This window comes from Periplaneta americana, chromosome 15, assembly GCF_040183065.1.
Source record: "Periplaneta americana isolate PAMFEO1 chromosome 15, P.americana_PAMFEO1_priV1, whole genome shotgun sequence".
NCBI lineage: Eukaryota > Metazoa > Arthropoda > Insecta > Blattodea > Blattidae > Periplaneta > Periplaneta americana.
The window spans coordinates 80248196-80262922 of NC_091131.1; the positions used below are offsets into that span (position 1 = coordinate 80248196).

Below are 14727 nucleotides of genomic sequence, written 5' to 3' on the forward strand. Positions count from 1 at the left end.
TAGTTTCAACAATAGGCTACCTATACTTGGCCTGGTTGGCAAATACAGTTGCATATTAGTATCAGAATCATTTCAGTTCACATCTAAAATGGATAAGAGGTTGAAAGTGGAAATTCGAAACAGGAATAGAAATTGGGAGTGAGTGCTGCATCAAGCTCGTAGGGTGATTCAATTTCTAGTGATGTGTACCAATCCGAAAGTACAATGATAATTACATTAGATTTGAATTTTTCCACACAGGTAGCAAACCTGTTCAAGACTGCAGTGTGTTGTTTGTGGTGAGATTCTTGCTAACAGTAGTCTGAAACTTCTCTACTTAATCGCTATTTTTACTGATTTTCAATTACAGAAAAGTTATAAATATTTGTCATTAATTAGTTTTTACATCTTGATTATACAACTTTTAACACTATATCACTTTAGAATATATAGTTTATTGCTTTCACGTGTTAAAACACTAGGTTACGGTACCTTGTTGACAAGGACTAGTCAACAAGGTACCATAACCTAGTATTTAATACGTGAAAGCAATAAACTATATATTCCGAAAAAATTACGAATAGATTTTGGTTAAGTTTAAAGAAGGAGTCCCCAGTGCAGTGTTAGTGAATAAAGCCAAGTTCGTTGAAGCATTCGCTTCATGCAACGGTTTGAATTTAAGGGCTTTTAAAATTTTAAAATTAAATTTACACGAAAACCATGCACACTATTGAAATACGCTAGAGAGATAAATTATTCTTTATTAGATTTCTTATTTATATGGACAAAAATCACGATCCTACTCGCTATAGTTACCGAATAAGAGATTGTTAATCATTTGAGAAAAAACTTTTTTTCTGAAGAAAAAAAAAACTGTGAACTTCCACCAATATGATATTATAGTTTTTTGTTACATACGTCATGAGCTATTCGCTCTGGAAATTTGCAAGGCTATTTCACTTCCACCCTGTATATGCATTCTGTTCTCAGATATTGGCCTCTTCAATTACAATGTGAGGAAAATGAAGTGTAGGTAGCCTAAATGAGGAATAACATAAAAAGCTCAGAAGTAAATCGAAAAAAATCCCTTTGTCCCTTGACTAAACATTTCCGACAAATAATTCCACAAACAGGGGAAGAAGTGGAGGAGAAATATAATAGGAAATCCACAGTCCCTGGTACCAGCTACTGAATACAAGTAAGTTATGTTATCAAGCACGTGTTTCTCCTACTAAAATGTTTAAGACATAACGTCGTAAAATCATTAATATATTATTACAGTGATTATGCTTTTCGCTAGATCTCAATACTTGTTGCTGCTACCAGTTTCCGTCTAGTTGGTCGCTAATAATGCGCAAAGTAACAGAGAAGCATCAGATATTAAGCTTTTCCCAATGCATTTAGTTTCAACCCTATGGGAAGTGGCCTATGCTAAAGCACACAATAAATTACACAAGAAGAGCTCCTATTCATTCCAATCCCTATAATCAATATAATTTAATCAAAATACATCTATTAAACACACCGGCACTCCTCCATCCATTTGATGTTGGGATGTGTTAGCTTCATGTTCTTCAGTTGTTTCAACAGGTAGAAGTTGTGGGTCCATTGTTTCAAAATTAGATAACCGGTATTATAACTGGAAAATAATATTTTATTTTATTAGTCTGACCCAATATAAATAAATGAGCACACATATAATTTGAGTTAGCTGAAAATATCAAATGTCACAAATTATACTAAAAATATGGATGTCAAACTGCAAATTAAAAATCTATTGTTAAAGAATAACCAAGAATAATTAATCAAGAATAGTAGAGTCACGTGGTATTAATTATGTAGATTAACTCGGTTTATAGAGTAAAAAAAAAAAACATATGATAACTAGGTTATATGTACTAATTTCTGTGTGGAACAGATTTTTTTATGTCTCCGCATTTGTATTAATATACATTTGAACATATGTTATAAGGAAAGGTAATTTATTTAAACAATGTATTTCTTTTCTACTTTGCATGCGAGTATTTTAACTGATCTGGGTGTGTAGTTAGTTGATTGGTTGTTATTTTACAAGTTACGAGGTAAGTAAAATTAGAAGTGGGATTTCAAGGGGCCGTTAGGTTAGATTAATTAGCTTAGGTTAGTGTAGGTAAGCTAGGTTAGCATAGATTCGCTTACTTTATGTTTTTTAAATTATTTTATGTAGAATGATATAATAATATATTATATTTGAAGTTCGTATAGAAAAATTACAATTATTTCAGCAAATAATTTGTGTCAGAATACTGTATACTTGAAATTTGGGAAAGTCGAAATTTAGTTGAGAGTGAAAATACACATTTGCGGGCAAAAAATTTATAAATGTTTTAAAATTCGAAGTTTTTTTTTTCGAATTTTTCGGCCAGAAATAGGTGAGGTAGTTATTGTAAATAATTATTTCTATATTTAACTCAATTTACTACATTTGGAATTTTTTCAAAGATGTAAACTTATTTATACACCAAGGAGTAAAAATAAAGTAAGATTTATGGGTGGAGAGTAAAAAATATAGGAAGCAATTTGAAATATGATTTTGAACTGAGCAAAAGAGCCATGACAAATCTTGAGATTACACATAAGCCTGTTAATTCTGTTTTTCGTAAACATCATAATGATACAACTGTGTGACATGCATGAAAACACAGAGAAACAACCTAAAATCTAAATTATCTGTCAATGTTTCAAATTACGATCACATCTGACACAAAACAGTGTGGCAACAAAGTATGTTATTTATTGATAAATAACAATCCTTTCTTTTAGTTATGACTTCTCAGCATATTCATTCATTTGTCATATCTATAATTATAATAATTCACAGAGTAGTTTTCTTTATTTTACATTGACAAATGCACAATTTAGCCATTACAATCACATCTCACACCACCACAATACCGCGCATCACTGTCACGCATGATGCGGGATTCGTTACTAGTGCGCAGAAGTTGTTGTAATATGCAAAACCTCGCGCATAAGGAAGGTGAGGTCACGTGACTCCTCCCTTTACTTCTTCGGTCACCATGTTGAGTGCAGTATCGAGGGCTACGGCTGGAGTTTTGAGAGGGGTTAAACCCTCTCTAACTCCACAAAAATTCCAGAATGAAAGTGCAAAGATTGCTTCAGCTCTTTCGGTTAACAGTAAGTGTATAAATTTTACTCTCCGAGTTGTATTTTCATGTTAGAAGTTTGCTCTACAATAGCGGTGACCCTTGCCTTGAATTCTTTTTAGCCTACGTGTTCACAGTTACAGAGTCAGTAAAATGCCTTTTATAATTTTTAGAAGACAGGTACGCCGTGGTGTAAATGTTATATGAGTTTTCTTCGTGAAATTTATGGAAATAAACGCCTTTGAAAATTATTTGACCTTCCCTGCATGGCAGCCATTTTATAGGTGTATACAGCTGGTATAGAAAGCCACAAACTCCTTCTAATCGAAATACTTGCAACATAAAATTATTTTAATTAGTTCCTGTAGTACCTGAAAATAAGAGTCTGACCATTTTCGATGGGTGTAAAGATTTAGTAAATGGAAAAAGAAAAAGAAGAAAATACTATGTCAATTCCTACAGAACCGGTTCAGCTTCTAACTTCCACGTAAAATTCTGTACAAAATCCATACTATTTCTGTTAACGTTAGTGTTTGCGTAAATCGGAATATTATTTTTATCTAAATATTACCATTCTTAATTCTAGGCCATACAAATTACGCAACTACACCGCAGCCGAAGACGAAAGGACCTAGCGGAAAAGTGGTGGCTGTGATCGGTGCCGTTGTAGACGTGCAATTTGAAGATAATCTGCCACCAATTCTAAATGCTCTCGAAGTTCAGAACAGGAAGCCCCGACTTGTGCTTGAGGTCGCTCAGCACTTGGGTAAGTAAGTTGCAGTTACAAAATATTGCTTAATAAATGCGATACCCGAGAATTCTTAATACATTATACTCGCTTTTATATTCCTTTTATACAGGAGAGAACACAGTTCGTACCATTGCCATGGATGGTACTGAGGGTTTGGTACGAGGACAGGAAGTTTTGGATTCAGGTTTCCCAATCAGGATACCTGTTGGAGCAGAAACCTTGGGAAGAATCATCAATGTTATTGGTTAGTACAGCAAATAGAGGTTTCAGTAGATTCAAGATTTTGACATGATCAGAGAGTAACATTTTAATATTCTTTCATAGGTGAACCAATTGATGAGAGGGGCCCAGTTAATACTACAAAGTTTGCTGCCATTCACGCAGATGCACCCGAATTTGTGGACATGAGTGTAGAGCAGGAGATTCTAGTAACAGGAATTAAAGTGGTGGATCTCCTTGCTCCCTATGCAAAGGGTGGAAAGATTGGTAAGAGCTCTCAAGTTATTGATTTTTACTGTGTGTACGTTTATGCAAAAGTGTTTCAATTTTGGATTGAATTGCTACCATAGGTCAGTTTAAAAATAATCTCATTAGATTAAGCACGTTTGTACGAATTAATCTGGGTTATAGTCAGTTTGAGAGAGTAAAATCATTCATGACTGGTACATAGTTATTTCAATAATGTCAACAGAGATACATTTCCAACAAAAGAGGCACAAAGATATTTGACGCTGTCTGACTAGATTAGAGAATTAATTGTCTTGAAGTTGTTAAAAGGGCCAAGGAATTTATACCCATAAAGTAAAGTAGGTAGTAACTGATTTCTATCCTCTCTTCCCCCCCCCCCCCCCCAATTCGTCAATTTTCACCTGCGCACATAACGATCTGTTGTACAGTTATTATTGTCGATCTTTCCGCGATAGAGATCCAGTGCACATACATTACCAAATAATATATTGTAATTAAATTTTCAACGTTTTCTTATAAGTGACATATTATTAGCGTCTTTATATTTAAACGGGAAAGTGTGTTTACTAGACCTCGTACTGTGAGAAGATGGCAACCTGGCTGATACTACTACGTAATTACCAAGACTAAGTTGCGTAGGCCTCCTTCAGTCCGTTAAAAATCTTGAATAGCTGAATGGTATGCAGCACAAACTCGACTCTCTTGTAGTGCAGTGATGTGTATTTGTTACTTATTTATTCTGTACACATTTTGAAAAGTTTGTCAAATGTTTCAGGATTGGATAAAATGGTTTCGAGTTAAAAAGCGAGTTTTCCCGTCACCTCACCTCTTTGCATTACTTAAAATTCAGTTGCCCAGTTAAATAAATTTACTGCACCTTGCAGGTTTCAATCATTGGAAAAGACCAGTTATCTCTGATTGGCTGGACTTTGTTTTGATTCACTCTAAACATTCACTGAATGCATTACAGCTGTATCTACATATTTATACTGGTACCTATATCCACAGGTTTGTTTGGAGGTGCTGGTGTTGGCAAGACCGTATTGATTATGGAACTGATCAACAACGTAGCCAAGGCTCACGGTGGTTATTCCGTGTTTGCTGGTGTAGGTGAACGAACCCGTGAGGGTAACGATCTGTATCATGAAATGATTGAGTCTGGAGTCATTTCCTTGAAGGACAAGACCTCCAAGGTGAATGTCATAATGTGTAAACATGCATGCAAATTTTCACATCTGAACTGTTCGGTGTTTGTATTCCTTATAATTTTATTCTAGGTCGCGCTGGTGTATGGTCAGATGAATGAGCCTCCTGGTGCCAGAGCCCGAGTGGCTTTGACTGGACTGACTGTTGCCGAATATTTCAGAGATCAGGAAGGACAGGACGTGCTGTTATTTATTGACAACATTTTCAGGTTTACTCAGGCTGGTTCAGAGGTGAGACATAAAGAAATGCGAGTATGTTTCTATGAAGAATTTCTACGTACTAATATAATGTGCAATACTTCATCAGTTGGATAATCCGCCTCTCGGTTAATAGGATGATAGATAATTGGAGTTCTACTGTAAGTTATACAATATTAGAATATAGAATAATATGCTGTGTGTAATGAAAAGTCCATTAAAACAGTAAATGAAATAATGAGTAATAAATTACTTCATTGAATAGTAAAAGAATATACGGAATTAAATTAATCATTCACCCGAAGAACATTGTAACAAACATTTTTGTTGAATACGAGTTAAAGATAAAACTACGTTATGACTGTCCTGCATGTGATGGGAAACTTTGTTTTTGTTGGTTAGAACGTTGTTTAGATGAATAATTAAAATAATAAGTTGAATGAAAAATGACAGGTCAGCTTAACAAATTTAAGTGTATTACTCAAAGGGACTATCCCCCCACTTCCAAAAATTGTTTTGGACTGAATTTCAAGCACACTTGAATGTCATTAACCTTTTAGTCCTTAGGTTCTTTTTTATTTGCAACTTTTTTTTTAACGTATAGGTTTTCTATATCTTCACTTGTGAAGAACTTTGTAAGTGTACAATTTGTGAAGAAGCTCTCTTCTAAAACGTCGCCTCATTTTCTTGTAACATTCCTTTCTCACTAAATCTTCCACAATAAAAATTTTCGTGGTACAGGGAAAACCATTTCACTTTCTTTATTTGTCAAACACTAACATTACAAATGTCGCAAAGCACCCGACTCATGTGAAGTAACCAAGTACGACAAAGTCCAATAGCTTTATGGACGTTTTGTAAGTTTAACCAACCATGATTAAGAGAAGGTGACAGATGTTTGTTTAGTAATTGTCAAATATGAAAACGGGATATCACTTCAACTGAATTGAATTGACTATTGTCAGGTCAAAAAAGTAATGCAGTTGACCATCTTGAATTAATGAATGAAAGTAAAGTGCTTTCTGATCTGTTGTAAAAATTCTGTACGTTTTTAATTTTGTTGCTTCAAACAACTGACGACCGTCAGTTTATTGTTGATCAATATTGATGAAATGGTTTTTATTTTAACAAGCTAGTCTAGAGTTCTTATTTTTTCACCATTACGCAAAAATTAATTAAGGAATCGGTTGTGAATTGTATTATTTCGTATATATGTTATTCCATTATTTTGATAAAATTTAATTTATTTGTGAATTGTAGATTTTATACTTAACCCGATCTATCTCTCGGTAAGTGAGGTGTTGATATTGGTTTCTAGGTGTCTGCTCTGTTGGGCCGAATCCCCTCTGCTGTGGGTTACCAACCAACTTTGGCCACTGACATGGGTACCATGCAGGAAAGAATTACCACTACAAAGAAGGGATCAATCACATCAGTACAGGTACATGTCTGTTATAAGAGTGCAGCATGATTTGTGAAATTGAAACTCTTCAAGAAATTAACAATAGATTTAAAGGATGGCATATTGTAATTCTGAATGTACAGATATGGGGAAAAAAAAATCGGAGTTCCCTTATTGTATAAGTTTCGCTTACAATACACTGCATGTGCAGTAAACAAGAATCCCTGTATATATGCTACTTGTGGACAGTCGTGCGAAATTGTTGCCTGTATACAGGTGGACTCCCACCAAGACTCACTTCAAATTTTAATTCTGTATCGGTACATAATTAATATGTTAATTCATGTTTTCATTCTGTAAGTTGCAGGAGTTTAAGTTGATTATAACTATGCCTGCACAACTTGCTTTTAGGCCATTTATGTGCCAGCTGATGACTTGACTGATCCTGCCCCTGCTACCACCTTTGCTCACTTGGACGCCACAACTGTGCTGTCGCGAGCCATTGCTGAGCTGGGTATCTACCCTGCAGTGGATCCACTTGACTCAACATCTCGTATCATGGACCCCAATATCATTGGTGGTGAGCACTACAATGTAGCCCGAGGTGTCCAGAAAATCTTGCAGGTATGAGGCACATAATATTTCTGTAACCTAATGCAATTTGTATTTATTTAAAAGAATATGAAAATATAGTGAAAAAGATATGCAGAAATCATTATGGAGGTTGCATATTTAACTTCTTTTTAATAGGACTACAAGTCACTTCAGGATATCATTGCTATCTTGGGTATGGATGAGTTGTCTGAGGAAGACAAACTGACTGTATCCCGAGCCCGAAAGATTCAGAGGTTCCTGTCACAGCCTTTCCAGGTTGCTGAGGTGTTCACCGGTCATGCAGGCAAGCTGGTGCCATTGGAGGAGACCATCAAGGTTAGTAATAAAACAGTTCTCCATTCAAGTCAATGTAGTAACAGTATAACAGACACTCTCATCTTGTATGAAAGCGAGTCTTCTAATGACGAATTACTCGTGAGTTCAACAAAATCCATCCTAATATACAGTTCTCACATGAATCAGGTATTAATGGTTCAATTAATTTTCTGGATTTAAAAATTACAGTTAAACAACCCCGAATAACATTTGACATTTTTTGGAAACCCACCTCGACTAATCACACAATACATAATACATCTATACATCCCCCTTCACACAAGATGAGCAAATTTAGATAGAATGATCACAACTCCTCTAGATAAACACAAATATGAGAAAGAATACAATTACATTCTAAACCTTGCATTAGATAATGGCTACAACAAAACTGATCATTAAAAATCTTATTGCTAAAAGAAAATTCACTCTAACCAAGAAAAAATTTACTATATTAACCCCCGAAAATACACCTTCTAAAAACATCGACTTGGAAAGACCTACTTTGGCAAAATCTCGATTTTTCAAACATAACATAACATACATATTGCCTTCTGTACAAATAATAAACTAATATATAATATAATGCCCAATCAAATAAATGATAAAGATACCTTCTCAAACAGAGGTATTTATATGCTTAATTGTATTAAAAAAAAAGTACATTGGTCAAACACATAGGAATTTCGGAACTAGGTTCAGTGAACATGCATCTGATTTTAAGTACAATAGAAATAGATCTAAATTCGCCACACATTTAATTGAAAAAGGTCATGAACTTCATAATATAAAAGATACGGTCCGATTGTATAAACCATTTCATCTTAGGTTAGGATTAAATGGGTCCGTCTAATGCTTCTCTATTAATACTGTATTGATATATTACAATTTATTGATCATGAGCGTTTTCGGCACATATGTGTGCCATCTTCAGATGTTAAAAGATAGTCAGAATACATACTTGATAATGCCTTAATGGTAAAACAAAAGTAACAGCGACATAACCGTTATATACTATTCATATGACCTTATGATTATAATGTTCACACCGTTATTAATTACACACTATCCTTTCATAATGGATTAAGCACACATACTAAATAAAACAATTAAAACAGATATTTAAAACCTTTAGCTTTGGCAATAGCAGGTAATGTTTGATAAATTCAAAATGAATGTCATTAATGTCAATCACTTAATTTCATTATAAGTACCACGTTAAGATAATTAAATCTGATCAGAATAACTAAAACTGAATATAACCATAGCTTTGACATACTGGCAGGTAATGCTCGATAAAATTGTCAAATGTCATAATATCAATCACTTATTTACATTTTAATAAAACATGTTAACACAATTAATTCTAACGTATGTGGTGCTTACATAGTGTGGTTTCAGTCGTTAGCAGTTTGAATGCAGTGATGTTGTAGTCTGGTATCAGCTTACAATGTTGAGTTTTAACAATATCATGTTGTCACTTCTCGAGTTTCAGAATAGCCAGGTATACTGTGAACACGTAAAATATTGGAACGTTGTAAGTTAATGGCTTTTTGTAATTTCTATAGTTGAAAACAAAATTATGGAAGTAACTTACGTGCAGAAGCTTGTTGAATGATGTGTTCATGTCGGTGTTTCGGCTCGGACTGAAAGTCTGGAAGTGCTCACATTGAACAACCTTAGACTAATGGACATCTGGCGGTACCGGAAGTGGGGTTGAGGGTGGGGGAACCTGTATGGAAGTTTGCCTTGTTTGTTTGTGTGGAATTAATTTAAATAAATTAAATAGAGGATTAGAAGTGTTACTTATCTGTTCATTTATGATAGAATTCCCCTTATTATAACTTTTAGCAATGTAATATTGCTCAGCTGTGTCGATTAAAGAACTATTATTAATGACCTTTAGGACTTTTAACGTATCTGTTATGTTGGTTAATTCGTGTCCATCAGTAAGGTGTTTTGCGAATTTTGATTTGTTTCTGTTATATTTGAAATCTGTTGTGTGTTCTTCATATCTGATTTTAAAGTTTTGGCGAGTTTGACCAATATACATCTTGGGGCAATTCTTACAATTTAATTGATAAATACCACTGTTAAAGAAAGGTTCAATATTGTTTGTTCTATTAGGGATATTGTTATGTAATTTGTTATTGGTTCTTGGAGCAATATAGATGTTATGTTTTTTAAAAAAATTATTTAGTTGGTTAGAAATTTTTCCGAAATAAGTCATTGTTTGCCAAGATTTTTTGGGTTTTGATTTTTCCGAAGTGAGTGTAGTAAATTTCTTTATGGACAATTTTGACTTCCTTTTACTGACTGGTTTTTTAATTAGATATTTGTCAAATCCGTCAAATGAAATTAAGTGATTGACATTAATGACATTCATTTTGAATTTATCAAACATTACCTGCTATTGCCAAAGGTAAAGGTTTTAAATATCTGTTTTAATTGTTGTATTTAGTATGTGTGCTTAATCCATTATGAAAGGATAGTGTGTAATTAATAACGGTGTGAACATTATAATCATAAGGTCATATGAATAGTATATAACGGTTATGTCGCTGTTACTTTTGTTTTACCATTAAGGCATTATCAAGTATGTATTCTGACTATCTTTTAACATCTGAAGATGGCACATATATGTGCCGAAAACGCTCATGATCAATAAATTGTAATATATCAATACAGTATTAATAGAGAAGCATTAGACGGACCCATTTAATCCTAACCTATTGTACTTTGCTTATCGGTCAAAACTTCAACAAAATGAAATCATTTAATCTTAGATCAGAGGTTAAATTGATCCTCGTTCTAGCTGAACTTGGAATTTTGTGTTGTATAACGTCTAATCTGAGATTAATTTGTCTTAAACTAAAGTCAACTTTGACTGAAGAAATTTCTCCGATTAAGTTAGATGATCCAAGTTCAGTTATTTCTTTCCTGTTTGAAATATACGAGTGGCAGATTGTGCAAAAAGAATAACCATTATTATTAATATTAATAGATATGGTAGGTACATATATATATTTTTTTTTCAATTTCTTGCCTTAATACACAAACATTCTTATATTTTATAAGGCTTTGTCATGTTCAGCAGTATCAAATAACATAACCTATAATTATATTATGTTTATAACAACAACAACCATTAATTATTAATGGATATGATAGGTACATTCATAAATTTTCAATTAACTGTATTACTAAACGAAATTTGTCGTTTTATAAAGCTTTATTATGTTTAGCAGTATCAAACACCACAACATAACAATTTGGAGAACGGTCAACCTTCTTATTGTCCGCCATTATTTACAATGCACAAAACAAACCATTGTCTCCAACAGAGTATATGGAAAGTCGCCAAAAAGTAGTTGGAAAGTCTCTAGATTTCTCATTATACAAAGAAATATTAAATTTTGTCACTATGGGGTGCTAAAAAGGTTGCTAAATCCCTATTTAAGCAATATAAAAGTTAAAGGAAATTGTTGTTGAAAAAGAGTTAAAGTCGCTAAATTGGCAACACTGAACAAACCTGTACAACATGGCCCGCGCATCACATACTTCACCTGTTTGTGCGATGTTGCCAAATCCTTTTCACGTGAACTTAGCTTGCATTTGAACCAAGGTAATATGATCGCAGAAAAGTTTTATACAATAGAAGAAGTGTCTGAACTCGGTTCACTTTCCGATCTTCGATCAAAGTTGATCTTTAGTCAGGGAGTTTTATACAATTGGGCCTACAAATAGTTAAAACTTTAAACAATACCAACACAGTAAGCACTGCTGAATATTTTATCACGAAGGCCTACAATCAAGAAACCCAACTTTTAAACGAACAAATTACTAATAATTTTTATAAACAAATTACCACATCAAAAGTTCCACTTCCCCCTACTAACATTACACCTTACCCCCCTCCACAAAACAAATGACGTATGTCTAGATAGGGGATAAACTGTAAACACAGAGCAACTGTCAGTTTCGTTGTAGTGCACAATCAACACAGGGCTCCTCTTAACCGCCACATCATATAAGTTTTTATAATAGTTTAAGCAACTACTATCAAACCATTTATATTTAAAAAATTTCTTTCTAATACAATATTAAATTCATTAGCTCATTTCTTATACAAATATATTTTCAGTTTTAACGACCTGATTGACAATAGCACCTTGTGCTAACTTCTGCAGGAAGATAATATACATATTTGAATTATGTAATTTTTATTTTATCGTTCAGCATTCATTTTATATGTCCATGTCATATACAATCTAGTTTTAAATATTTTAATATGTAATCAACATGTATCTTAGTCATAATGTTTCCACACGAAGTATTCATATTCTTGTATTGTTACGTGTTCTGAAGATGGCAGTTTATGCCAAAAACTTTTAACACTGTAAATGTTGTAATATTTTGCTAATTATAGCATTGTGATTTTGATAAGCAATTTGAAGGACATACCTATTCAATTATTGTAAAAGAGCTTGGACCCACACATCATGTTCATCAAATTAGTAACAGTATGTTTAGAATATTATACAACTTTAGGGAATATTATGGGAGTAATGTTAGTTAAACTGCGTGTTTAATTATATAAGATTTTAGACTTACCTGGTGGTGGTGGTTTTTGTGTGATGAAGCTTTCATATTTCTCACAGTGTATGACTATACGGGAATGTAATTTCTGTGTTGTAACACTTAATAGTTCCATCTCGAATGATGCTAGTTACGAAATCTAAAATGTTATTGTGCGTGAATTATTTTAAATAACTGGAAGTAGTATAGTTGATTGCTGTTCAAAATACCACGATTACTATGTGGTTCATTTCAGTTGAATACAGACAACTCAAAGCATGAGATTGGCATTGGTTGCCACATTAACACAGTCTTCACCTCTCTTGATAGCCATTTTTTTTTCTATCAGTAATTTTTGTTTCCTTGTTGCCTAATGTGTATGGAGACAGCAGACCACTTCACATTAAATATAGGAATTATAGATTAACGATTAATCGATTGCTAATATTTTTAATGTGATTCTTAATGTATTCTAGGTATTCCTGAGAATGGACATGTGATTTTGCTCATGCTATGTAACAACACTGATATTGCATGCTGTTACTTACTTACAAATGGCTTTTAAGGAACCCGAAGGTTCATTGCCGCCCTCACATAAGCCCACCATCGGTCCCTATCCTGTGCAAGATTAATCCAGTCCCTATCATCATATCCCACCTCCCTCAAATCCATTTTAATATTATCCTCCCATCTACGTCTCGGCCTCCCCAAAGGTCTTTTTCCCTCCGGTCTCCCAACTAACACACTATATGCATTCCTGGATTCGCCCATACGTGCTACATGCCCTGCCCATCGCAAACGTCTAGATTTAATGTTCCTAATTATGTCAGGTGAAGAATACAATGTGTGCAGTTCTGCGTTGTGTAACTTTCTCCATTCTCCTGTAACTTGCATGCTGTTAGTCAGTTTAATAGCAGAGCAAAAATATACGGCAAAAGTATACTTTTTTTTTCTTCACTAAAATCCACTGATTATTTATATTTTAATGAAAATTTAATATCACGTGTATAATTCTGTTCATACTTCATGAATTAATTTCAGGGATTCAAACAAATCTTGAATGGTGACTATGATCATTTACCTGAAGTTGCATTCTACATGGTTGGTCCTATTGAGGAGGTCGTTCAGAAAGCAGAGAAACTTGCAGAATCAACAAGTTAAGGTGTTGTGTGTAAGAACGTCAATCAAGAGACTTAATTTAATTGTCCAGTGTAGTAGGCAAGAACATTACCGTTTCTGAGTAGTGTATGACTGTATGAAAGTGATGGGATTCTTCCTTGATTTGGGCTGCTGAGTTATGCAAACTGATAGATGAGGAATTGTATAAATTAAACACTTTTCTTCTGTTGTACTTTATATGTATGAACTCAAGACAATTGCAGAAAAACTTCAGTTTTGCTAAGTATTGAAACCATACCTTGCACTTTAGTGTATGTATAGATACAAGTCCTGCATTTCTCATCGTTTCTGTTGTAATGTGTGGAAATACATGCTGCAATAAAATACGAAAAGAAACTATGTTCTTTGAATATTTCCTTTCATGTGGAAAGAGGATGGTAATAATAAAAGAAATTTTCTGGATATAGTTTTGTAACATTCTTTAATTAAAATTAATTTGCAATTTAATAGAGGATTTAACAGTAGCTGTCCAGACAGTTTCTGTTTATTGAATGTTTACAGGTCCTATATGTGTAACCCATGTGAAAAGGCTCCATTGACGAGATGAAAAACAGCCATAAACTGGTGAACAAAGTAATTTCTATTTCTTGAGATGTGTACAATCTTGGCTCAATACATGTCAACACCGTGCCATAAAATAAACATTTTTAGTAGAATATTTCCATCAACAATCAAAGGTACATAACTCCCAGCTGCCCATAGAGAAGGATGGATACCACTTGAGTTGGGGGAGAGGTCTGGCCTGATTTTGAGATATTTTAGGGAGAGGAAGACAAAATATAATATGTAACTTTTCTTTACATGAAAGAATAATTCTGTTAAATCACATATTTTTGAAATAGTTACTATGTTTTCAAGTTTTAAGCGGTCTACTATTGAAGACTTGTTTTC

General features: G+C 33.7%; 2 protein-coding genes across 7 annotated transcripts in view; one reads left to right on the forward strand and one right to left on the reverse strand.

The window, feature by feature from the left end:
* lt (vacuolar protein sorting-associated protein light) overlaps positions 1 to 2956 on the reverse strand; it is a 41104-nt gene extending 38148 nt beyond the window's left edge. For 2 of the 6 annotated variants that reach the window (XM_069847707.1, XM_069847712.1), the window contains exons 1-2: positions 2860 to 2956; positions 1505 to 1618 (exon numbers count right to left, since the gene is read on the reverse strand). In XM_069847707.1, the coding sequence (XP_069703808.1) occupies positions 1505 to 1588 (84 nt within the window). In that variant the 5' untranslated portion in view covers positions 1589 to 1618; positions 2860 to 2956. Of the gene's footprint in view, positions 1 to 1504; positions 1619 to 2157 lie in introns of all 6 variants that reach the window. The other 4 variants (XM_069847711.1, XM_069847710.1, XM_069847709.1 and 1 more) reach the window with 4 other exon arrangements.
* A 42-nt stretch (positions 2957 to 2998) lies between these two features.
* Positions 2999 to 14175, forward strand: ATPsynbeta (ATP synthase, beta subunit). The gene is made up of 10 exons (XM_069847713.1): positions 2999 to 3156; positions 3712 to 3891; positions 3986 to 4120; positions 4201 to 4362; positions 5353 to 5537; positions 5622 to 5780; positions 7066 to 7188; positions 7561 to 7773; positions 7900 to 8079; positions 13699 to 14175. Exons 1-10 carry the CDS (start codon positions 3039 to 3041, stop codon positions 13816 to 13818), a joined length of 1575 nt encoding a protein of 524 aa, XP_069703814.1. The 5' UTR covers positions 2999 to 3038; the 3' UTR covers positions 13819 to 14175.
* The last annotated feature ends 552 nt before the right edge of the window (positions 14176 to 14727 follow it).